The 26,561-nt window shown below is 43.2% G+C and overlaps 1 protein-coding gene across 1 annotated transcript in view; it reads left to right on the forward strand.

Moving 5' to 3' along the window:
• Positions 1 to 22,374, forward strand: part of CTNND2 (catenin delta 2) — a 943,287-nt gene extending 920,913 nt beyond the window's left edge. The window contains exons 22-24 of the mRNA XM_082458356.1: positions 2,280 to 2,353; positions 9,554 to 12,197; positions 12,288 to 22,374. Coding sequence (XP_082314482.1) covers positions 2,280 to 2,353; positions 9,554 to 9,811 — 332 coding nt within the window. The 3' untranslated portion in view covers positions 9,812 to 12,197; positions 12,288 to 22,374. The remainder of the gene's footprint in view (positions 1 to 2,279; positions 2,354 to 9,553; positions 12,198 to 12,287) is intronic.
• Positions 22,375 to 26,561: the final 4,187 nt, after the last annotated feature.

Here is a 26,561-nt window from a genome sequence, read left to right on the forward strand (position 1 = left end):
TACCTTAACATCCAGTGGTCGATTCTGTTTCTGTCAGTATCTCTCTTACGCCTTTTAAAGTTGCTCTAATCTTCAATCTATGGATATAGTTGGAAATTGGGGCCTATTAAAAAAAAAAGAAAGGCATTTCCCTATGAGTTGACTCTTTGCTCAGACACATACATGGCAGAGCACCTGTGAAGACGTGTGCTTCATGTATCCAGAAAGGCCACAAGTTCAATCTCAGCTACACAGTCTCCTTTAAACAGGTGAAGTGCGCCAAAGGGCAGGAGGAAAGAACTTCCAGGAGAAACATCTTCAGCTTGGAAGCCACAAGCACACCGGGGAGGGAGGCCAAGGCTATAAAAATGCACATTCTACCAAAAAAACAAAAAATGCATTTTATTCTGAGTAATAGAAACAAAATTTCACCTTGTCCTTGGAGTAACATTTTCCATCAGCAGATTATAGCTGTGAAGGCAGATTTTTCTAAGGTTTAGTCATTCATTCATTCACTCAGCAAAAATGCACTCCCTCTGTGAGCATCCCTCAAGGCCAGGCGCTGTCCCAGATGCTGGGGCAGCCTACAAAGGTGGCGGGACAGACGGATCCCTGTCCTCATGGAGCTTCTTATCTCCTAGGTGAAGGGAGGTAATACACAAGGTAAACATGAAACAAACTCACTAACAAGGTAATAGCACTTGGCGTTGAGTGTGATGGCGGAAATAAGTGGGGTAATGAGATAGAGGGCCCCAGGTGGGCAGGGTAACTTTAACTAACATGGTCAAGGAGGAGACGTTTGAGCTGAAACCCGAATATCAACAAGGAGAGGTAGTCCAGAGTCTGGGGCAAGCAAGTTCCAGGGAGAAGCATCAGGAAGTCCAACATCCCTGATGCAAAATAAATTTGGACGCTCAAGCCAGGAAGGAGGGCCAGCACAGCTCCCTGAACTGTGGGAAGAAGAGCAGGAAATTCTGCAGGAAGTCAGGCCGGGACCAGATCACACGGAGCCTCAAAGACCATAATGGGAGCTCAGCTTTTACCATAATCACAGCGGGCAGGGCATTGAGTGACATAATCCGGTCTGTCTAGCATGATGATCGCTCAGGTGATGGGAACAGGGTGGATGGAGGAGCAGGTTGGGCAGAGTGGAAGCCGGGCCGTTGAGAAGGATGCCGTAGCGGTGGTCCAGGCGAGGGACGGTGGTTTCCGCAGTGATTCAGAGACAGGAGTGATGGGCGTTCAACCAGAGAGTCTATCAGAGTGGTCTTTAAAATGGGAAGTGGGCTCTTAGCTCTCACATTCTAAGCAGAATTTCCCAAGAAGAGTTTTATTGCACAGCTATTATGTGCTTTTAGTAATAAACATGGGTGGAATGATAGATTATACTGACTTGGTGGCCTGTATCTCTGAGAGAATAGATGGTGTGTCATCCTATTTCATGATCCCATAGATACTGGAAGCAAAAGATAAATTTTTCTTGATATCTAGAGTGTTTTAGATACCCGCTGACACTCGACAGACAACGTTTTCCAGAGCTTTCTTAAACCAGGACCTTTTAGCAGCTATGAGGGGAGTCTTGCCCTGGGCCCTTCCTCTAGGCCTGTGACAGCAGCCTCAAGGGTCCCAGGTGAGGAGGCAGGCAAGTGGGCGTCTTGCCCAGGACTTTGGAAGCTGCTGGCAACCGGAGGAGACCTTCCTTTCTTTTGTCTAGAACACAGGCTGGTCACAAGACAGGGTGGGAGTCTTCCGTCTCTGTGTTGAACAGGACTCCGAAGCCGCAGCCACCCAGATGCGCAGGGCAAAGGCGGGTGGTGCTTCCCGCCCATCCTTCAGGCCGTTGAGAAATGAGCTGTCTCAAAGATGATCAAGCACTTCTGTGAGCTCAAGTTAGAAATTTCATTCCTGTCATTTCCCAGCTAAAAACTAAGCGGCCAATCCAGATTCCTGCATGCTTCAGTGCAGGTGACAAGCTTTTATTATCTGCCAGTTTTCACCAGAAAACAAGGCCATAGAACTGGCAAGATGACCATCTGTTTGATGCACCTGCCTTGACCCTGTCTGCAAGCTGAATGTTATTGCAAGAGGCTGACGTGCAACGGGGATTTTACAGAATAACTGTTCTTCTTTCTTAATATCTGTATGTAAAATGAAGTGTTCAGGGCTAACGAATTTCTTCCATCTGGAATGATCCATGAGACACCAAGCTTTGTCAGGGCAAAACTGGCCTCGATAACCATCATTCCTCATTTGAAGTCTGGCGTTCTGTGCTAATACTTTTGTTTCTCTTTTGCTTTCAGCTCAAAATACTGGAATTTCAACTTTGTATAGGAATTCATATGGTGCGCCCGCTGAAGACATCAAACATAACCAGGTAAAAGAGAGGTAGCACGTTGGTGTTCGTTTCTCCCTTCGACTCCTGTGAAATATCTTGGAAGTGTAAAAAATAAGTTAGTTTCTATTTAACATGCATAAAAAATGGAAAAAGAAAATAATGGTCCCCACTGCTGTCTGCCCACGTGGGACACAGCACACACGTGGGTGGTGGCAGTCACAAGGGCAGCCTCAGATTTGAGAGCAATCTTTTTTTTTTTTTTTTTTTGGCTGCATCAGGTCTTAGTTACGGCAAGTGTAAGATGCTGGTTACTAGACAAATTGTCTAATTACTAGACATGTAACCCAGCCAATTCTTATTCGGAAGAAAGCATTCATTACACATGACAGTTACCAATAAAATAGACGCATCAAGTTCATTGTAAACAACTGAATAGAAGGCATGGTGTTATGCCTCGCCGCTCAGGCTAGTGGGGGAACCAGCAACAAAGGCATCCCTTTCTAACAAGGGAGCTTGTTAGAAACACAGAAGAGATGCTTCTCTGGCCCCTAACCCTAACCCTAACCCGTTCAGGGTCTTCTGTATCAGAGCTGCATTTTATCAAGGTGTCTAGGTGATTCGTGTGGATGTTGAAGTTTGAGGAACCCTGGCTGGTAGATACTTAAAGAATCCACCTGCGTTTGTGCGTGTGTTTTATTTAGCAGATATTCGTTGCAGGCTCGTTTTCTCTCTGGTTCTGCGGGGAACTATAAAAGCAAGAAGGCACCGCCTCTGCTCCTTTATTGATGAATAACCTCACCCTTTTCTTTCCCCATGGTGGTCATCACAGAAAGACTGACATTCTTTATAACTCTTGGCTACTGGTAATCGTTTCCAGAACTGGCTTCTGCTGATGCTCTAGATTCCTGCCATGTGTCATGAAAATAGTACTGAAAAGATAAACCTGAAAGCTGTTTGCTTGATCACAGTAACCAGATGAAAGTAAACATGGAAGGGAAATGTGTGTTTTTGATCAGTTCTCACCACCCAGCAGGGCAGCATCTTTGAAGAGGAAAGGGACTCCCTTCCAGCAGGTAGAATGTCTGGTGGTGCAAGACCGTTTCTAAGGGAAGAAGGAGTAGGACACAGTCCTGGTCTTTGCTAAAAGCAAAGAAGTCAGTGAATAAATAAAGAGGGGCATGAGTTCTAGACAAGAGGTCACCAGGGGTGGCCGCCAACTATTTCTAGATCAACATGCCTGCCCAAGCATAAAGGAAAATGGAAATGCCATCTCTATTTATGGAAATCGATGCTTTTTCTTTCAGCAAATATCAGGTACAGTGAGCCAGTGGTCTCCAGCTCTTAAAGATATTTGTCAGGATGTGATAGGACCCTGGTTTTGCATCCAAGAGCATAAGATCAGTCTTCAGCTTCTATAGGTCAAGAGAAGCTCCTCATCAGAATCAGCCTGTTCTACATTAGCCTTTATCTCCAGGGAATCCCACTATTGTTGGCAATGAAGAAACACCCTGGTGTGGCCCAGGGGTCCTTGGCATCGCACAGTGTGGCTTCAGTAGGTTCCAGCAGACTGCTTGCAATCTAGATTTAGAGGAGAGTCCACAATGGTTCTAAGAGGCACATTCTTTTCACCCAAGCCTATTCTGAGCATTTAAGAAAATTGGAATTAATGCACTAAGATGGCATCCCTGCCCCAAGAGAGTGAACACAGCCTATTGTATGCAGCCTTTTGCCCAGGAGGCCCTAGAATGAACTCGACTCAACCTCGGTGTGAAACATCAAGGCCACGGTGTCTCAGGTGGATGTACTGAAACTCAGTCTGGATGGAGAGCAAGCTCTGAGGCACTTGTCAGCACAGGCGAGATGTTGCAGGCCGGGCCCCAGCAGAGCTGAGTCCTGTGGCCGTAGCTCAGTGCCATCATTATTCCCTGAGCTGGTCCAGCCGAGGGAAGGGGGCAATTGGACTGTTAACTCCATTCTAATATCAAGCAACATTTTTGAAATGTCCACCAAAGAGAGTTGTTTTTTACCTAAAAAGAAATTTCCAAGAAAATCATTATGACACTCCAGTGACTTGAGAAAATAATAAAGCTTTTACTTATTTTGGACTCTTATCAGAATACACTTTGACTTTGCTTACAGCCTTCCCTCTTGGGAATTCGGTAAAGGAAGACCATCCTAACCATTCAAAAAAGTTGGCCATTTGGTCCTCTTCCAGATGGGTGGTTCTGGAGATGACCTCGTAAACAGCATCCATGATTTGCATTTTCTGCCCACGTGAGCCTGGTTGGTTATCACAGATGGCTTTTGTTTTTGGAACTTTTCTGGGCTAAAAGCCACCTCACAACCTCGTAGCTAGTAAGTGGCCAGCTTGAAAAATATAACCGGGAGGGATGTGCTTGGGTCCATTCAGTTTCGGTGTCAAAGCTGGGCCTCATGAGCTTTGCAGAGGAGTCTGGACAGAGATTCATCTTAGAGAAGAAGTGATTCACCGAGGGGAACTAGTTTCAGGGGGATCTCTGGGACGAGGCAAAAGACAATGAGATGAGAAAATAAGGCAACAGCCCTGGATGCGTGGCCAAGCAAGGGAGGGGCCGGGGCAGGAGCTGGGAGGCGGGCTTCCCCTGACTCAGCAGAGAAGCAGCCAGGGAGCCTCTCAGCTGGGGCACAACCCACGGGACTACCTGCCACTGCAGTTTCGAATCGGTGAATTCCGAGCGTAAGGACTCCTAGAAGAAACAACCGTGAGTGTGAAGTAAGATTTGTGGTCCTTGGTTTTATGTTTGGGGTCACAGATATTATTTTAAGAGTTAAGTACTCAAACCCTTCAAAACCCCTGCTGAGCTTCTATCAGCCCATCCCATACTTATAAAGAGAAACAGCATATTTAACCGTATCCCGCTGGCAATAGGATTTTTGTTCATACACTAGAAACAAAGGGTTTTGGTGTTTTGCTGACTGGTTTTCAAATTATTACTGACAACAATAAAAATGGCATCTTGAGTTCCTCAGTCTGGCTGCCAGGTGGGCAGGCAAGTAAGATTATCCCCAGAGCTGAGGAAATTGGGATTCAAGGAGGGTCAGGGTTCGCCCCCAGTCACCTGAAGAAGCTAGGAAGAGGCAAAGACTCCAGCCTGGTTCCTCTGTCCTCTTGTCCCATGTGCCCTCCTGTATACCACTGGTTCTCAAATTTGAGGGTGAGTTAGGATCCCCTGGAAGACTGTTACACACAGATTACTGGGCCCCAACCCCAGATGTTCTGATTCAGTAGGTCTGGGATGGAGCCCAATAATTTGTGCCCCTAACGAATTCCTGGTCTTGGTACCACACTTTGAGAAGCACTGATCTTCACCACGGCCTCATTCATTGTATAATAACGCCCTGAGTCTTCAGCTTTCACTGCGCAGTGGACTTTGAAGGTCTGTAGTGGGCGGCTATTTCCCTTGTGTTAGGAATACATTCAATTTGTGGGCGAACTCAGTGAGGAATACAAAGAAGTCTCCTATCAGTGTGCTGGGATGGGAGGTGGAGAAGAAGCATGTCCTTCATAATTTAAACTGAACACTCTGCTGCTAAGGAACGCTTTCAGCAAGGATGGCTTTGTGGGGGCAGGATCCACAGGACAGAGCACCGAGAGCGTGGACCCCAGTGGCGGCCACGTGAGCCAGCTGGTGGCACCTTCCCTTCCCAGAGAGGACGCTGCCTTAAGCAGAGCAGACGACAGCCTCAGGCTCCTTGGATGTGCCAGGGCTCCTCTGGACCACAACAGACTCAGATTCAGAATACACCAGTGTGGCATATGAGCATCATTCCACCTCCTTTACAGAAGTCTGGCTTGTCTACACTGTGTGATGTTTAAAAAAAAAATAAAAATGCATTTATTTTAGCTCCTCTATGGGGAAGGCTGGTATTGGGGAGCATTTCACCTGCCTAATCTTGAACACTGTCAGATAGTCTCTTAAAGTAAATGACAAAATACAGCCAACATACCTCCGTGGTGAATGCATCTCACCAGCTGACATCCATACCACTGGGCCAGGGAGCAAATTTAATCCCTTCAAACACAGCTGTGCCACCATCAGCTGTTCCGGGTGGTTCGTTCACACAAATTCTCCGAACTGCAGAACTCAACCTGAGAAGGGGTTGATATGGGACCTTATGAACAATACAAACGAACTGAAGAAGGTAACTCCTGATATAAGAGACTAAAATAAGCTTGTGCTCAACCCAAAAATGTCCACCAGCCAGAGAGAACATAGCAGCAGTAAGAAATTTGAAACAGGCTGTGCCAGAAAAGAAAAAAAAAAAAGAAAGAAAGAAAGAAGCAGCCACCGTGGAGGAGGGCCACGAGCCTCGTAAGTAGCTTCCCCTGAAGACCTCCCAAGCTCTAGCGCTGCCCCTCCCCTGGTTACTGAGACCAGCACAGAGAAGTCAGGCCTCGTCTTGGTTTCCTTTGTCCATGGCCCCCCTTCTCATCACAGGGTCTGGAGTCAACTCAGTGAGGCTGCCCGCCTCCCGAGGTGGAGCCAGCTCGGCTCAACTGAGACTGTGCTCCTGTCTCAGAGAGAACATGGACTTTGGAGTCAGCCAGGTGTGCATTCAAATCCCAGCCTCACCCCACCATGAGCCATGGCATCCTGCACAAGTTTCTTATCTTCTCTGACCTTCAGTTTCTTCATCTATAAATTAGGAATTGGATGGATAAATGGATGGATGGGAAGGAAGGAAGGAAGGATGGAAGGAAGGAAGGAAGGAACGGAGGAGGGAGGGAGAAATTGAGAGAGAGGAAGGGTGGAGGGAGGGAAGGAGATAGATTAGATAGACAACTAGGTAGATGATAGATGGATAAATGGATGGATGGATAGATATACACAGACATAAACATGCATCCATATATGTACACATACATACATCTGCAAGAGTAAACAAAGAAGAATTTGTTAAATGTTGAAGATAGGGCCCACTGAAATAGAACCAGTAAATTCTAGTTCCCTCCCTGTGTAATTTTTCCAAACCTCCCAACTCTAATCCTTTGTATGCTACACACTTGGGTAGCAGCACCGGGTTGGAGTGGAGAAGTTCCACGTAGCGCTCAGCTCTTCAAAGACCAGCAAAGGGCACCTTAGCCTATCCCAGTGATCAGGTAGACGTGGTCTTAGCCATGTGTAATTGCAGATGTTGAAGTTCCAAATGTCCCCCTCATGCCCAGGCTCTTAGGCTAACACACATTGACGCTCTGAGGACTTTCACAGGTAGACAGAAACCTCATTCATTCAGCCGCCACTATCTGGAAGTGTGAGGCCTCCTGGATGGCAGCTATGATGAAGTTCACCACTTCTTTGAAGAGCAGGTCGATTACTAATGTAAATCAATTACATATAAAAGAGGGAGTTTCGCTTACTTGAGAGAAGAGTTACGGGCAGGCCATTAGAAGCATTCATTCACACACAACGTGCTAATTACAAATCATTATCTTTTAAAACTAAGACCAATTTCTAGAGGATGTTTCCATGCTGAACCTTAGTTAAATTAGTAGGGAATTACCGAGTCCACTGGCAGGTGATCAAACTGTGCTTCTTTAGGAGTGTTCCATCGTTCCCCCCAGACCTCCTACACAATCATTGCACTCGAGGAGCTTTGTGGATGCCATTATGCAGTGGCTGTGGGGATGGCCCTTCCCCCATGCCTTGCGGGTATCCTCACTTTGGGAGTGTGATGCTTAGGAAGGGACCCCAGAGGCAGTGGGAAGGGGATAGCTAGGCCCGACATATAAATGCTAATTATCAGCCTATGAACACTGTCTGTTTTACTGTCCTTAAAGCCAAGCGGAGGGAACTAACTCTAGACTTCACGTATCCCGAAGAATCCTGTGGTCCCTTTAGCCCCTGAAGGCCCCCTACGTCAGACAGTAACCTGCAGAGAACAGGAATGGAAACGGGGAGCACTGAGGTGGGCTGGGGGACATGGGACAAGTCTGAAGACCCCTCTCCCCTAACCAAAGTCTTCATAATCCCACATTATTCTCGAGTCCCATCAATTCTTAACTGAACCAAGTTAGGAAATGGTTTGGTTCTCCAGAGCACAGAGTATTTGAAGTGGATTCCCTCTTCTTCTTACATGCTTCTCTGTATCCTTCTAAGGCTGTGGTACCTGGTCACTTAAGCAGGTGTGATGGAATGGCCCTATTACCGAGAAGCCTCCATCCTCCAGAGAGGTATTGATCACAGCCCTCCGAGCTGGCAGGAAGATGCCCAAGTGACCATTAGACCTTGTACATCTTCAATTTCTCTTTGTCTGGGATTACAGCACCCAGGCGTGATGGAGAAAATGCAGGAAAGATGAATATAAATTACTTGTGTTCTGTAGTGTCTAGTGTATACCTCTTTAATTTGAAAAAGTTTAACTAGTAAAATGGTTCACCTGTCATGGCAGTTTTGGCAATTTCTCAAAAAGTGAAACATAGAATTACCATCAGATCCAACAATTCCACTTCTTGGTACATACACCCCAAAAATTAAAAGCAGGGACTCAAACAGATACTGGTGCACCCATGTTCACAGCAGCGTTATTCACAATAGTCAAAGGGTGGAAATAACACAAGTGTCCATCAGTGGATAAATGGATAAACAAATGTGGTCTCTCCATACAATGGAATATTATTTAGCCTTGAAAAGGAAGGAAATTCTGTCACATGCTACAACATGGATAAACCTTGAGGACATTATGTTAAGTGAAAGAAGGCAGACCCAAAAGGACAAATACTCTATTATTCCACTTCTGTGAGGTACCTAGACTAGTGAAGTTCATAGAGATGGAAAATAGAACGGCGGTTGCCACAAGCTGCGAAAAGAGAGGGGGATGGGGACTTAAGCTTAATGGATGCAGAGTTTTTGTTTGCGATGATGAAAAAGTTATGAAAATGGATAGTGGTGACGGTGGCACAGGCGACGAATGTACTTAATGCCACTGAATTATACACAAAACGATTAAAATGGTCCATTTTATGTTATGTATACTTTACCATAATAATAATTAAAAAAAAAAAAGATTACCTAGAATGATAGCGCATGGACTCAGGAACCAACTTTAAAAAGGAAAGTCCATCAGGAGAAGCTCAATGCTGGTGTCTGCGTGGAGGAGTTCGGAGCCTTGACTTTGAGAGAGGGTTGAGCGCATCGGCGGCGGGGGAGGACGGGTCAAGGGCAAACGCGCTAACCCAGGTGGATCTTCTTTTCTGGGCAGGTTTCAGCACAGCCAGTCCCACAGGAGCCCAGCAGAAAAGACTACGAGACCTACCAGCCGTTTCCGAATTCCACGAGAAACTACGACGAGTCCTTCTTCGAGGACCAGGTCCACCACCGCCCTCCGGCCAGCGAGTACATGCACCTGGGACTCAAGTCCACGGGCAACTACGTCGACTTCTACTCCGCTGCCCGTCCCTACAGTGAACTGAACTATGAAACGAGCCACTACCCCGCGTCCCCCGACTCCTGGGTGTGAGGCAGCCGGCACCGGGAACAGTGCATGTGCATGCAGACCACAGACATTGCTATTTTTCTTTTCCCCTGCAAATTTAGTTTGTTAAAGCCTGTTCCATAGGAAGGCTGGGATAACCAGTAAGGAAACATTAAGAGCTATTTTAGAAAGCTAAATGAATCGAACGTTAACTTGAAAGTCAATAGGAAGTGATCCTCAATCTGACCTTTTACAACACCTTTCTAGTGCAGGCTGGAGAGTCTAAAAAGTGCTTTCCACTGAATGTGGCTGAAAGCACAGAAGGCGGTCGGGGTGACGTTTGTAAGCACAGAGGCGCGTGGTTCACACACTTCAGAGGGACGGCTTCTCACGCTTTGTTTACTCTCTTCATCCGTTGTGATTCTAGGCTTCAAGTTGCACTGGGGTTCCTCTGTACAGCAAGATGTTTCTTGCCCTTTGTTAATGCATTGTTGTAAAGTATTTGATGTACATTACAGATTAAAGAAGAAAAGCGCATTGTGTATATTACACCAATGCTGCGGCGTTTCCTCATCTATGGTTCTAAATATTGCTTCAATTTCAAACTTTTGAAAGATGTATGGATTTCCAGTTTTTCTTTTCTTTCTCGCAGTATGTTTTAACAGAAAAAAAAATGGGAAAAAAAGGAATATTTAGCAGTATTGTTCGTTCTGATATGTGAATTTGTTTGTGGCAACTAAGCAAGGCATTCAGCAGTTTCTGACAATTAACATCCATCATTCCACACTCCTTGTCAACAAAGTGCTTTTTCACTGCCTAAAATTTTAGATGTAGATATTTGAAATAGATTTTTTCATTTATACCAGTTTTCTTTATGATGATACAGTGTTAAAAGAAAATAAATTACAATTGATCTGTCATCCATATTTGCTAAGAATGTCTATTTCCAAGGACCTATCTTACCAAACACACATTCTTGCTCGTGTGTCTGTGCGTGTGTGGGTGTGTGTCCACGTATGTATAAAAATGACCTGTGTGAGATTTTATTTGGATAGAAGCTATTTCATTTGCTGTTCATCTTGTGCAAACTTTGTTTTTGGTTTTTAGTATGAATGTACATCAGCTGTTCCTTTTGTACTCTATCTATCTATACTTCTGACCATCTAGTGACTCAGGATATTAGGCCAGTGGAGGTAAAGTTATAGGATTTTCACACATTCACACATTCTTGGATACCAACCCTTTCTATGGGCCCATTTCCTTCCATGTTTCATGCCCTCAGAACATGATAAACCATGGCCAACTCAATAATTTCACTTTGGAGCCAATTACTTGAAATAGCCACAGAAAATGTAAACTGCTCGCCTTATTCCCCCCAAACTTTTTTGTTCATGTGGCAGGGAGCAGTAGACAATTATGGTTTAGATTATTAAAACTGAACTTGAAGCTAATGGTAGAATAGTTGTTAACAGAGCTAGGAAGTAAGGCTAACCATTCAAAAGAACACGGGCTGTGGGTAAATTAGCTTTGCTCTTTAGATGCAAGTGACTGAGGCCAATAGGTGCCTAGTAAATGTTAACTGTTCTTGAAAAAATAAAACATTAAATAACAAAAGAAATTGGCTGCCATCTTCCTTTAAAACTTTCTCCCCTTCGCTCTACGTAGTTTAATTCAGCTCAAAGTCTAAAATTCATGGTTCTTTCTCCAAATTCAGCAACAACCAAACGATTTCTTGTTCATGCATATTTGTGCAAATGAGAAGCTCATTTCTAGAGCAGCGTGGTAGACAGACATTTTCATATGAATTGTCCTACAGTTACTTACAAGTTGGCCCTTCTCACCCTGTTTACTATAAGAATACAGGTTTCTGGGTCCCCTCCCAGGAATGCTCCAGCCCCTGAGAGAGATATAAATATGTAGCTCTGAGGACAGCGTTTCCACTTCATTCCTGTCATAGAATGAAACAGTAAAGTTAACCAAGGCAGAGATACGGCACAGACATGATTTGTCCATAACCAAATAGCTGGTTTAACTTTTCCAAAAGTAAGCAGTAGGACTCATTCCCTGGCTTGAGTTGTGCAGGGGGAAGTTAACGCATGTCAAAAAGTCCTTATCATAGTGGGAGCTTTATATTTCCTCTGTGACTTTGAGTCTGTGCAAGCCCAACATTTGCAACCCTTGAAAACCAAGGAGGTCTCTGCTGCCTGTGATTTTTTAAGAGCACATTGCACCAGGCTGACATGAACGAATTCAGCCAGAAGCCTCTGGAATCAGAGTTAGAGCTAGGAGAAAGTCAATTAAAAGTGTTCATAGTTACTCAAGTTGATTCTTTTATCCTTTTCATACACACGCACACATACACACACGGAGGTAAGAAGTAGGGAGAGAGAGAAATGACAGATGGTGATTGTAGATAGATGATAGATAGATGGTAGATAGATGATAGGTAGATGGTAGAGAGAGAGATAGATATAGATGATGGTGATATATGAGATAGATAGATAGATAGATAGATAGATAGATAGATAGATAGATAGATAGATGATAGATGATAGATGAGGTTTTATCTGAACTGTGAAGTGGCCTAAAGCCAGCCCATCTCCTTGGCAATAAAGGTTGATCAATGGGTGATTTATTATTTATAACATGTGTGCCTGGGACAAAAGCCGAAAGTGGCCAGAAGCGTTGTTTTTGCTTTCATTGTACTGAAGTGACCAAGTGTGACCCTGTCCCCCCAAGTGGCTGCCTCTTGGGTCTACAAGAGCCTCCAGATCTTGGGTTTTCTACTGAGATGGGAATGGTGTTTTTCAGAGAAAAAGAGGGAAAAAAAGAAAATAGAAAATTTCTTTTTCCTCTCAATCCTTATGGTGGTCCATACATACACCCAATGTATTTAATAGGATGTGAAATCCACACGTTATGTATGAAAAAGGACCCATTGTTTTTTTCACTTGAGAGCTTTGATCACCAGGGCCTAAGTAAGGAACACTTAAACTATATCACTATGAATAATATTAAATCATATTTTTAATATTGATTCAATTTTAATGCCACAATTAATACGTCAATCCTCATTGTCAATCGTTAGTTAGACAATAAAATGTCAGACAGGTTTATAAGAATACAGGTTACGCAAGATGTCACATCATACTCGGTGCTAACTAAGGTTAACCAGTGACAACCCATTTCTTGTTGATAAGACTCAGGCATTACAGAAAACTGCTACGAAAAAAAGCAGTGTTTAAATTCAGTGTTCATATATATATATATATATAAATTTATTTAGCCTGTTTTGTTTCTCTTAGTTCAGCCCTTCTTCAGTGACTGATACTGTCCCCCTATATCTGAGAGCTGTGCCCCTGAGAAGTGAGGTTTGACCCTCTGAAGACACGGTATCTTCACTCAAGAGGTTTGGAGTTGGGTCTGGGCTCCCTGAGGACAGATCAGCTCTGCTCCACTCAGAATCAGCCGCTGAGGCTCAAAGGCTGGAAGCTGGAATCACTTAACGACTCAGTCACTTAAATGTCTGGCACCTGGGCCTGGAAAACTCCAGTAGCTGAGGGCAGGAATAGCTGCAGCTCCTCAGACATCCTATGAGGTCCCTCCACAGGCTCTGGCCAGCAGGGATGCTTCAGGGGGGTCAAACTTCTGACATGTCATCTCAGGGTTCCCAAAGTCTATGTCCCAAGAGAAAGAACCAGGCACAAAAGTCAAGATGCATTCCATTACTAAACGCAATTGCAAAATATTGTTCAGTTCCAGGGCGCAGGGGGCAGAAATAGACTCCATCTCTTGATGGGGGCAGGGGAGAGGGGGCAGTAGTGGCAAGATTATGGAAGAGCCTGTAGCATTGGAAATACTGGTGTTGCCTTTCTGATACAATCTACCAATCTATCATAAAACTGATAACATTTTGCCCTAATAAATTCAGCTTCTTTAACTTGTAGCCAATATGTCTTAATAATGGCAAAAGCAGTGAGTTTTATCATAAGTAAAAAACAAATAATTTAGCTAACAAAAATGAGAGAAAAATCCACGTCCTTATGTCAGAAGGAAAGGTTTGGGGTCTTGGGTTTGTGTTTCCCTCCAGCTGAATGCAAACATGGAAGCAAATGGCGACTCTGGTTCCTGGCAGCCATCTAACAACCATGAGGGGACCAGAATAAGTTGAAGCCGAAGCTGAGAACAGCAGATTAGAGAGACTGAAAGAATTTGGCTCTCCTCTGAAATCACTTGAAGAGCATCTAATTCCCAAAATATTCCAAAATGGACCATCATTAAACACTTATACCCACATTCTGGAGACTCTCCCTTGCCTACTCCTAGGAAGTAACAGAACGCTGGACTGATGAAAAAAATCTCAAGGTAAAGACTTACATATTCACATCATCATGTCCTCAGAATAGGAATATGCTTTTCTGAAGAGTCAGGAAAATAGATTATAAAAAATAACCCCATTATTAATTTTTGGTAAGCAGAAAGGCATTCTGTAAACACTTTCTCTACTCATCTTTCTATCTTATTCTTTTAACTACCAGTAATATATGCTATGGATTCATAACTGAATGGGTCTGAAGTTGTGTTATTGCCTCAATACACTATCAGTATAAGAGGAATTTTAGGTTCTTAAACAATTACACTCTCCATGGGCTCATGCTCTATATCCAACGAGAACAAAGGAAAGATGATTAAAGGGTTGAAAAAGCTAAGGAGTAAAACAGGTCTGATGTATTATTGAACATTGATTGATACAGCTTCCTTCTGAGTCACACTGTCTTTGGGAATGCATAGTTTCTGAATGGGAGTGTCTCCAAGTTACATCGCCCTTTATCACTTCCTCTTCTGGTAACACACGCCACCTAAATTATCAACGTGACGTCATGACTGCCTTCTCTGTTTCCACAATTCCCAGCCCCCCACCTTCCGCTCTCTGACACTGGTCCCTGGGCCCCATGAAGGTAAAGAAGATTCAGAGCATTCACAGCGAATGAAACGTTGCTACAGACGAATGGCTCTGGCTTCCAATCTCCAGCCATCCAATCACAGCAGCTCTGCCAACAGCTGCTTCACCGGCCCAGACCTTTCACAAGCTCTGTTAGGGAAGCGTCCCATCCAGATGTTCTGTTCATTCAAGACCCAAGATTCTGACGGGCAGAATCTTTACTTACCGAGAGTTTACTATAAACCTTGAAGAAGAAGAGGAAGAAGAAGAAGAAGAAGAAGCTGTGATGAGAACAGATAACAGAACTGGCAGCAAATGTGCTCATGGCCGTTAGGACCAGGAGGAAATGACTAGTGAACTACCGTATGAAATGGACACGAAAGGACAAGGAAAGCTAGGTTTCTTAATGGTTCTATTTTGCTTTAGACTACTCCAGAGATGTCTAAAAAGCCAGAGAGGAGATTGGCAGTCCCTTTTGGGTGGAAGTTCACTGGGACAGCCAGTCGTTAACCCAATTACTAGGGAATCATAAGCATTTTTCTGCAATTAATTTTGACCCTAGTAAAGTTTGAAAGTTAGAGCTATATTTTTTAATAATTTATTAGGACTATAGCAAGAAATCTTCCCATCTTGTTAATATGTAAACAAAGAGTATTTAATTGGGCTTACCAGATTCAGCAAATTAAGATACAGAGCGTCCAGGTAAAATTAAATTTCAGTGAAATAGCCAATAATTTTTTAAATATAAGTATGTCCCATACAATACTTGGAATATATTTACACTAAAATTTGTTTTCATTGTTATCTGAAATTCAAATATAACTGGGCACCTTGTATTTTATCTGGCAATCCTAATTTAACCTATACTTCTGCCATTATTTTTCTAAGGAGAAATACTTTATAGAAAAATTAAAATAAATTCAAGAATTCATTACTTGATTAATCTCATTATAGATGTATACATATATACATAATTATATATATATATGTGTGTGAAAATACAGAGTTAGGACTCAGAAACCCTGTTTGAATAAGCTAGGTAATGTTTGGGTATCTCTTCCCTTATTAGTAAACGGGGGTGAGTGTGACAATATATGTTATGCTTCCACTTTACAATTTTTGTGAAGATCAGATTGGGCTTATGTGCTAGTGAATGTTTAACAACTGACTCTTAAAAAAAAAGAAAAGAAAAGAAAAGATTTACACGAGATTTCCTCGATTTACAGTATTTGCCAATCTCTGTGCTGTAAATACACACACCATGACCAATTTTAAGCTACCAATATGATGTCACCAAATGCAGAATCGAAAGTGGCGCTCAGTGACAGACCAATATATTATTTCCAGGATACAGATAAAATAAACATAAATAATTTAGGTAACCTCAAGAGCATAGGTAATAGCAAAAATGTAGTAAAATAATTAGGTTGTGATGGGTTATGAGTATTTATTACCATTATTTTCTAAATAATTCATTTAATTGTAAATCTATATAATGTGATACTTAATAATGGCTGTATTTAACCATCACCTTGCAAATTCCTGCTGACGCAGGCCAGCTCTAAGACACCACGTATGACTGCTTATGACACTGTGAACTGCTGTCCAAACGTAGTTTATTAACGTTCACTCATTTACCAACATTGACGGAAGTTACCACGTAAGAGGTATGGTACAAAACTTCTTGGAAAACAGATACAAGGAAAAGAGTGCTGTGCAGAAGCGTGGCTAGCTTTCTAAGGGGGCAGGTCCGAGTGAAGGAGACTGTTTTCTGAGGGACGGAGGGCAGCGCTGACTGTCACCTATGCAAGTCGGAGTAGGAGCCAATGCCCTGCCCTGGGAGGAGAGATGGCCTAGGGGGGTAAGGGCTGGGAACTCTCGGGGTGGGAAAAAGAGCAGTCAGCAGGGTGGCAAGCTCCGTGGAGGACCGAGGAAGGGAAGGCCCCCAAGCTGAAGCACGTGGAGAGGCACTGGGGAACAGAGCGGTGCAGAAGAGGAATCCATGAATTGGAGGGCAAGGCGACCGCCCTGGACCATCTCCCCACCCAGACCCAGACCAGGGCCAGCAGCAGCTGGAGTGGGAAGAGATTGAGAACCTGGGCCATTTTGTTGGACCCTTTAAGCCTCGGATTCTGCAAAAGCCCAGAGGAGAGAAAGCAGCCGTAAAAATGACAGCTAGGGCACAGTCTTGTTTTAGAAAAATAAAGAAGTAGAACACTGTTTCCCACCATGGGCGTGTTGAGGCAAATATTCCCTCTACCCAGTAATAACGTTACACAGTTGCTTCTGGCTCCTACAGTAAATCAATTACAGTAGCCTATTAGTTTTCTACAGCTGCTATAACAAATCACCACATATTCAATGGCTTAAAAACCAAATTTATTATCTCTGGAGGACAGAAATTCAAGATGGGTGGGCAGACTTGTGTTCCTTTCGGGGACTTTTGGGGAGACTCTGTTTCTTTGCTCTTTGCAGCTCCTACAGGTCACCTGTATTCCTAGGCACCATCTTTAAAGCCAGAAACACAGCATCTCTGTCTGATGTCTCTCTCTCTCTCTCTTAACTTTACTCTCCTGCCTCCCTCTCTCCCTTATAAGAACTCGTGATTACGTTGAAAATCTCCCCATCTCACTCTCTCTAACTTAATCACATCTACAAAGTCCGTTTTGCCATGTAAGGCAACCTATTCACCAGTTCTGGGGATAAAGAAGCAGGTATCTTCGGGAGGCCTTTATTCTGTCTACTGCAGCTGGCTTTTGCTGTAGCATCATCCAGAGTCCATACAAAAAAAAAAAAAAAAAGTCTTAAAATAGCTTCTTGCTGTATTGATATCTAAATTCCTAGAATAAGACCCTAAAATAATGAAGCTCATAGTACGTTTCTTGTGGGGGGCAGGGGGAATGAAACTCATTTATTTCCTGTAGCTGTACGCTTCCAGCATCCCTAAAGCGGTGGCAATTCTCATACATATTTCTGGTTTTAAACAAAAAGATTTCTTTTGCTAAATTTATTTACATTACTTAACAATATTCATACATCTTGAGGTGGAAGGGGCAGGATAGATTAAATCCAAATAAAACAAAAGGAACAGGAAATGGGAGGAAAGGGAAGCCCTCGCGTGACAAAAGATCAGTGTATGAATTTTTTTCCAGCTTTATTGAGGTATAATTGACAAACAAAATTATAAGATGTTTAAAGTGTACCATGTGATGAGTTGATATACGTATACATTATGAAAGGATTCCCCCCGAGGTAATTAACATAGCTTATATTAATCTCTGCTCATAGCTTATATTAATCTCTGCTTAGTAACGGGAATTACAATTATAATGAGGCCCCTTGTATTTTTGTCTCATACAAAGAAATAGGCTTATTTGCAACACGGTCTGCTGATCACAGGTGGATGAAAATTCCAGCATAAGTGGAAGTCAGGTATAAATGTCCAGACGGGGATCCCTACAGACTGGGATTCTCTCAGGGAAGATGTCAAGCTGTTCTCCCAGCAACCCCGCGAGCCCCCCTCCCCATTCATGCAGGTCCAGGCTTTTGGAATTGACTCATGATTCTGAGGTCTCCTTCTGGCTTTGGCTCATGTCTCTGCCATCTCACGTCTAAACATTTCTTGAAAGACAGTCATAACTTTCAGAGAAAGAAATGTGTCAACAAAGAAGGGCACGTAATTTGCTCACTCAGCACCAAAGTGTGAAATGGATTGTGGCTGGAATATAGCACACCCCCAAATTCATATATTGAAGCCCTAAACCCCAGTACCTCAAATGCAATCTTATTTGGAAATAGGATTGTTTAAAGGGCGATTAAGTTAAAATGAGGTCATTAGGGCAGATCCTAATCAGGTATGACCAGTGTCCTCAAAACAGGAGGAAATTTGGACACAGACATGCACAGGGGGCGACCACGTGAGGACACAGGGGGAAGACCGTCATCTACAAGCCAAGGAGAGAAGCCACAGAAGAAACCAACCCTGCCAATACCTGATCTCAAAATCCCAGCCTCCAGACTGTGAGAAAATAGATTTCTGTTGTTCAGGCCACCACTCTGTGCTACTTTGTATGGCAGCCCAAGCAGACTAACACAGGGGTCAAAAAGCAGCCTCACGGAAGTCAATCAGCCTATGGAAAAATTTAACTCAAACATGCCAGCCTCAAATCTCAGTCTGGGGGTACTCGCCATGAAAACTGGATTGAAAAGCACTGGTGACCACACAGGAGGCAACAGAAAGACATCCACGCTTCCCAAACTGGGCTTCATGATGCTTCTCCAAACGTCACAGCATTTCCTGACTCAGCTGCGTCCCCGCTATGAAAACAGGCCAGCGCAGTCACTGACGATCTCCACCCCCAGCCCACGTGAGCACTGAGCCATGGCATCCTGTCTCTTCCCTTCCCTTCCCACTTGCCTCCACGCCAACCCTTCCGTTTGGTCTCAGCCCTCTTTAAGGAGCATGCCTTTCCCAGGACCCCAGGAGCCTGTAAAGGTTCTCTCCAGTCCACTTGGGAGTGCAGAAATTCAGCAATCTAATAAGCGTGATAAAGAATGGGACTTTATATTTGTTTGAGTGCCTTAAGTTTGTGTACTGAATTGAATAGTGTCCCTAGAATTCATATCCCCCTGTGGATATGTAAGCTCAGAATGTGACCTTATTTGGAAATAATGTAACCAAAGTAAGGATCCAGATGAGGTCATACAGAATTAGGGTGGGCCCTAAGTCCAACGGACACATCCTTTTACAAGACAGAAACCCAGAGAAGAACACCACGTGGAGATGCAGGCGGAGACTGGCGTGACGCATCCACACGACAAGGAACACCGAAGATTGCCAGCTGCCCCCGGAAACTTAAAAGAGACGTGGAATAAATTCTCCCTCAAAGCGTCCAGAGGGAACCGACCCTGCTGACACCTTGATTTCTGACATCTAGCCTCCAGACTGTGAGAGAATACACTTCCACTGTTTTGAGGCATTCAGTTTGCTGTAGCTTGTTAGAGCAGCCCTGGGAAACAAACGCAGTTTGTTTGGGCAAGATTACATCTAACTGTAATTAAGTCTGACCTTGCTCTTGATATTTCACTGCTTTCTTTTAAGTCTCACTCTCCCTTCCCCTTCGGCCCTATATCTGGACAGACTCATAGGGAGACCCTGAGCTCACTTCCTCCTCTGGAGCCAGCGGGAAATTTAACCTTCCCACACTTGGGAACTTTTCCACTGTCCCACCCCTTAGCCATTTATTGGAGATGCCTAAACCCACTCCCTCTGCCCGGCCCAAGTCAACCAGGACTTGCTGGTGTTCACCCAGCTCTTCCTGGAAGTCCTCTGAGTGAGTAATACTACCTTCTCTGAAATTCTCTGGTGCTTGGAGAGACATCAACCTCAATATCCAAACCAAATTTTAGGTGGAGTGTTTGCTGCCTTTTTTAAATAGTGATTATACTTTTACTATCCAGTGATTAAGGAAATGCATAATGACAAAGTTGCTCTGAATTTATTAATGCTTTGAAATAAATTTGTACTTTTTGGTTCAACATGATATATGCATTCGAATATAGTAAGTATATGTGACAGATGTTCTATATTCACTCTAAAGACAATGCTCATTTGGTATTCCAAATTCATTTTTTTATCATTTTTTTAATTGAAGTATAGTTGATTTACAATGTTGTGTTAATTTCAAATTCATTTTAATAGTGAATTGCCAGGTCAGAAGTCAGGGCACTAGACTAGCTCAATCCCAAAGACTTTTGTGGAACATGATAGATTCTCTCCAAAAAGTAAAAAAGTTTTAAAGTTTAAAAAAATTTTTTAAAAAGCTTCCATGGTGAAAAAAATCTAGGAAATACTGCACATTAATCTTCTTCCTCTTGGAGTCACAAAGCAAAATAAGTTATAAAATTTCCGAGAAGTCCTGCAATAATGACAGCTGTTTACTTTTGTTTACCCTGGACTCTAAATCCTAGAGTCTCCCAGTCATATTTGAGTACAAAACCCTTTCTTCCCATCAGAACTGTTGGGAGCTTGGTGCTTTTGCAGAGGGGCTATACAGCACTAAAGAGGGAAGCGGCACCTCTGGGAAAGACACTGGCATTGAATGACTGACATCTACGGAAACCAGCAGGACCCTAAAGTTCTTCTCCAGCAACTGGGACACCAACCTTCACATTCAAGTTCATCAGCAGACCCACTTCTTTCCTCGGAGTTCATGAGAAGAATTCCAGAGGTCATTAAGACAAGCTGACATCAGAAAGAGCCAGTCAGTGTCTCCGAGAACTTTGTCCATGATGGCGCCATTGACTTGATGGCATCTCACTTCAGCTGTAACCCAATTTTCAGCAAGTTTTGTCAAAGTTAGCTTAATTAGCAAGCAGACAATGGCAGCAATGCAACATAAAAGAAAAAAAAAGAAAGAAAACTCCTATGGATCTACATGGTGACGACATATTTCTCAGCATCTCTGATTTGGTTCCAACTTTTGCTTGCCATGAGACACAGACTTGGCATTCACCTCCTCAGGCCAGATGCTAAATTAAGTTTGAAGACATTCCAGGTATTCATTATTAATCAGGCTTTTGGCAGCAAGAGAGGGAACTAAAGAAGAAGCAGCTGTGGTTTGAAAGGTACCATCTCTAAGTTAAGAGCTGCCAAAAATAACAAGCAAACTTTTCAGGACATTGAGTCTTTGATGCATCAAAGTCTGCTGCCCTGGGGTCTCAGCAGAGACGATCAAGGAAAACAATGCCCCCAGTGTCTCCATAGCTCCCTGCATGGAAGAAAGGAGTAGCTGCCAGGTTGAGTGTTCACATTAAGTAATAATAATAAACCTATAAAGAAGTGAGAATGTCTCTCTCAAGGACCACATCTGTCACAATTCTTTGGTTGCACGTGACTGAAACCTTGACCCACACTGCAATAAGTAAAATGGAATTAATTTAATCATGTCCATGAAAAGTCCAGAAGTCAGCAGGCTTCAGGCATGGCTGGATTCAGGGGCCAGATAAAGTCACCATGGACCTGTTTCTCTCTACCTCTCAACTCCATCTCCAGTGCTCCTGGCTGTAATAACCAGGTGCAGATGTCATAAAATATCCAGGAAGTTTGTCCTCTCCGCTTTAAATCGATTAAGACAATAACTCCAAGAAGCCTCAGCAAAGGTCTCAGGGCATCTCATTAGTCATTATGGGGTCACATGCTCATTCCTGAATGAGTTACTATAGACGGAAGAATGGAAAGCTCTGAAGATACAAACTGTTTAAAAATTATTATTTTTAAATAATAATATAAAAATTTATACCACACTAAGAGTTTTACTGTGTATTTCTTAAACTCTTTTTAAAAAAAATCCTAATATTAAAATATACTTTGAGGGCTTCCCTGGTGGCGCAGTGGTTGAGAGTCTGCCTGCCAATGCAGGGGACACGGGTTCAAGCCCTGGTCTGGGAAGATCCCACATGCCGTGGAGCAACTGGGCCCGTGAGCCACAACTACTGTGCCTACGCGTCTGGAGCCTGTGCTCCGCAACAAGAGAGGCCGCGACAGTGAGAGGCCCGCGCACCGCGATGAAAAGTGGCCCCCCCTCGCCGCGACTAGAGAAAGCCCTCGCACAGAAACGAAGACCCAACACAGCCATAAATAAAAAATAAATAAATAAATAAAATATACTTTGAAATATTTTTTAAAAATTTGATTTTATAGCCAAGGAAAGAGAGGCTCAGAGAGGTTAAATCACTCTCAAAGGTCACACAGTAAGTGGTGGGATTTAGAGAGTTATGTTGGTGTTTGGACTCATATACTTGAGTTACAGTGGGGCTTGGGGGCCATCCAGTCCAAAGCAGAATCATGTTTCAGCATCCCTGACATATGTTCACCTAGATCCTCCCACCCTTCCAGGGAAGCACACAGAATAACGTCAGCCCAATCCAACCCAGTAAGTAGCAAAGACATTCCCTCTTATACTGAACTTGCATCTATTCACCCTGTAAGTTCCTTCCTCAGGGTTTCTTGGACACTGAGCCTTAAGTTTTCCTTTAGTTTGCTCGACAGTCAAATCACAGTCTGTGCATCTGAATCTTGAATCCATTAAAACTCTAGGTCACTTTTATCTGAGGGGTTTTGTTGTTTTTGTTTTTGTTTTTGCAAATATGAATTACTATCATCAGGACCATCTTTCGTTGCATCTACGCATTTGATCTTTTTAATTGCACTTGGATTTCACCTTGATTGTTTCAACCCTGTCTTTCTGCATCTGATTCAGCAATGAAGCAATCAAGCGCCTCTCAGTGCCGTAAACCTGACCTTGCAGGGCTTCATTCTGATCCCCTATTCCAATAGGAGAGAGCCCTTCAGCGATATGGAAACCCAGGTGACTTTTCAGAGTCAAACAATTGTATCAGTGGGGAATATTGCTCACCTTGCTGTTTGCAGCTCGGAAGAGCCGTGCACCTTAGCTTGTAAACGTCGCCCAGATTTTTACTCATCACAACGGACACATTATAGAGATATTAGCATCCTAGTCTAACCTTGTCCCATGCTCTGCCCTTATGATGTGGCCTTTTAAACTTGCACTATCTCACTACCTAATAAGTGACCTTGGGCCGACCCCTTTCTTGCCAGGGACTCTGTTTCCTCCATTGGAAAAATAATAGTATTGCACTAAATGAGCATCAAGGGTCCCTTCCTGCAAAGTTATTCTCTGGTATCTCCGGCTTTGCTTCCCATACAACCAAAAGCTCAACAAAGCTTTCACTTCTGGTTCTAATGGCTTGGTTTTGAATTTAGACACTGTTTTTAAAACACCCTCAATTTACTGCAGGGTTAGACAACAGCTAGTTCAGTGTCTCACCTATTACGTTCACAGCCCATCCATTTACTTGCTTGTAGATTTTTTTCATTCTCTCTCATCCCCTTTCAAAGGTTTGCGCAACAAAGTAGCTTCCTGCCTGTCCAGAAAAATCTCTCTGAGTAATTCTTGGAGATAAGTGAAGTGTACCATTCAGACATCTGAATGTATACCTCTGCTCGAAGCAATTCCCACCAGAAACTCCAAGTGATATGCTTTCAATTACAGGCCAGGAATAGGCTATTTTCTGTTAAAAAGACAAGGAGTCAATGGTACTTTATTAAAATAGCATTTCCTATCTTCTGTGACCACATCTTGTCTAATTGACTCCTGGGAGCTGTGTTCTCTATTAGCATCCTGGTTCAGTTGACATATTTAGGAGTCTATCAGGATTTCCACTATCAGCTACCACTACCCACACTGCTTTAAAAGCATGAGCATTTATTCATTTATCTCTGCACCATGCCAAGTATGCTCATCTTTCAAAAGAATGAACTACACGTGTAGTGGGTACATGTTTAGCTTATGAATGTAAAGGAATGAGAAGTTATAAAAGGAATGAGAAGTTATAAAATTAATGAATCCAGATGCTGTTTCTAAATCTCCTATTAGAGAAAGCCATTTGTCAACTGAATACCTTGATTACAAATTACCTTGATTACAAATGTCCCAGCTATGGAAATGTTGATGAAGCCTGGAAACTTGTTTCAGAAAAATCTATGATTTGGATAGGGCTGACACAGGTCGTTAAAATATCCAATAACAATCACTGTTTCTCTCTACCTTGGATTTAGAGAGAAATCCAACAATCACTAGACTAACAGGAGAGTTTATTTCAAACAGGAAAATTAATACAGTTGATAAGAGCAAGAGATAAGACCCTGAATAAGTAATGTCTTCACTTTCTTCTGGTCTTGGGCATCCATCCATGATAGACACAGAGAGCTTTTAAGTAAGGACGCTGATCTACTTGGAAGAAGCTATTTGAATTTAGCTTTTCCTTTTATGGATAAAGTGATATCCATTTTTTTGTGTACATCTTTGTTTATAATCCTCTACTAAATCAAGCAATAATACAACGAAGGCAATAAGTTGTCCAAATAAGAGTAATTGATTCTGGGGACTTCCCTTGTTGTCCAGTGGTTAGGACTCCGCACTTTCACTGCTGGGGCCCGGGTTCGATCCCTGGTTGGGGAACTAAGATTCTGCAAGAAGCCGCGCAGCACAGCCGAAAAAAAAAAAAAAAAAATAGGAGTAATTGATTCTGGCTGATGGAGGAGGAAAAAGGAGGTTTTTATAGGACTGTTGGGAGGGCTAGTGAAACAGAATTGAGGGTAAAACTGCAGACATGATGCCTAAAACCCAGCCACAGAGCTGCCTAATGAGGAACCCATGCTTTTGCTGCTGCCTCTGGGCACAGAGGGAACTAGCCCTGATGTCACCTATCTATGCTGCTTCTGTATCAGAGAGGGATTTTGCCTGACAGCTGTGCAACCACCCACTCTAGGAGAATGGATTCTGCCCAGAGCCTCCCTCCTTGAGCCACTCACTTCGCAACTGAAATACCCTGTGACGGAGGCTGGGAGTCAAACTCAGGTCACCTATGTGCCTCAAAGACAGCTCAGGATCCGAATGTTCCAGTCTCTCCTTGGAAAGGCTGGACTCAGTTCAGGCAAAGATGTCTGAACAGTGCCACACCTCCAGAAAACATGATAAACACCACTAGGACATCCTTGGGAATTAAAATTCCATCTACCTGTAAAAAACTAAAAATAGAGTTACCATATGATCCAGCAATCCCACTCCTGGGCATATTATCCAGAAAAGATGAAAACTCTAATCCAAAAAGATACATGCACCCCTATGTTCATAGCAGCACTATTCACAATGGCCAAGACATGGAAACAACCTAAATGTCTATCAACAGATGAATGGATAAAGAAGATGTGGTACATATATGCAATGGAATATTACTCAGCCCTAAAAAAGAATGAAATAATGCCATTTGCAGCAACATGGATGGACCTAGAGATGATCATACTAAGTGAAGTAAGTCAGACAAAGACAAATGTCATATGATATCACTTATAAGTGGAATCTAAAAAAATGATCCAAATGAACTTATTTACAAAACAGAAATAGACTCACAGACATAGGAAACAAACTTTTGGTTACCAAAGGGGAAAGGGGAGGGGGAGGGATAAATTAGGAGTATGGCATTAACAGATATACACTACTATAATATAAAATAGATAAACAACAAGGATCCACTATATAGCACAGGGAACCATATTCAATATCTTGTAATAACTTATAATGGAAAAGAATCTGAAGCTGTACACCTGAAACTAACATAATATTGTAAATCAACTATAGTTAAAGTTTTAAAAATTACATCTACCCTTTGTCAGTCATCAGCAAACTAGCAGAAGCTGTGAGGAGGACATCCAACAGAACTCTGCTGCCAATCAGATCCCCCTGGCTCTTCTGTCCATTCCACGTGTCCTCCTTAGGCCTGGCCTCCCTCCCAGCCAGACTCAAGGTATTCCAATGTCAAAGGCTTAGATGGAGTAACAGAAGCCAGATTTTCCCTCCCATCTTCAACACATGGAAGACTGGACAAAATATGTGCAGCCAGGGTTTGGACAAAGGGCTGCCTGAGATTATGGTCCATGAGAGGAAGGAAACAAGGTGAACCCAGGATTGCACAAGCACACCGTCCAGGGCGGGGAGGGGAAGAGAACCTGGCTGAGCTGAGGAGAGCTCGAAGTTTGGGAAGGTCAAGGAGACACGAGTTTGTGGCCCAGATACAGGAGAGAAGGAAGCTGCACAAGTTAAGTTGAACAGGGCCCCTCTCCCCCATCATGAAAAGTTCTTCCCTTGTCCTCCCTTCCTAGACTCCTCCTAGACCAATACACTGATTTTCTTTCAGCCTTCAGGCATGAAGGAACAGCTAATGGGCTACAGATTTCTTCAATTAGCACCGTATTGTCTCAAAACTGTACAC

Source organism: Balaenoptera physalus (assembly GCF_965194825.1).
Source record: "Balaenoptera physalus genome assembly, chromosome: 3".
Classification (NCBI taxonomy): Eukaryota; Metazoa; Chordata; class Mammalia; order Artiodactyla; family Balaenopteridae; genus Balaenoptera; species Balaenoptera physalus.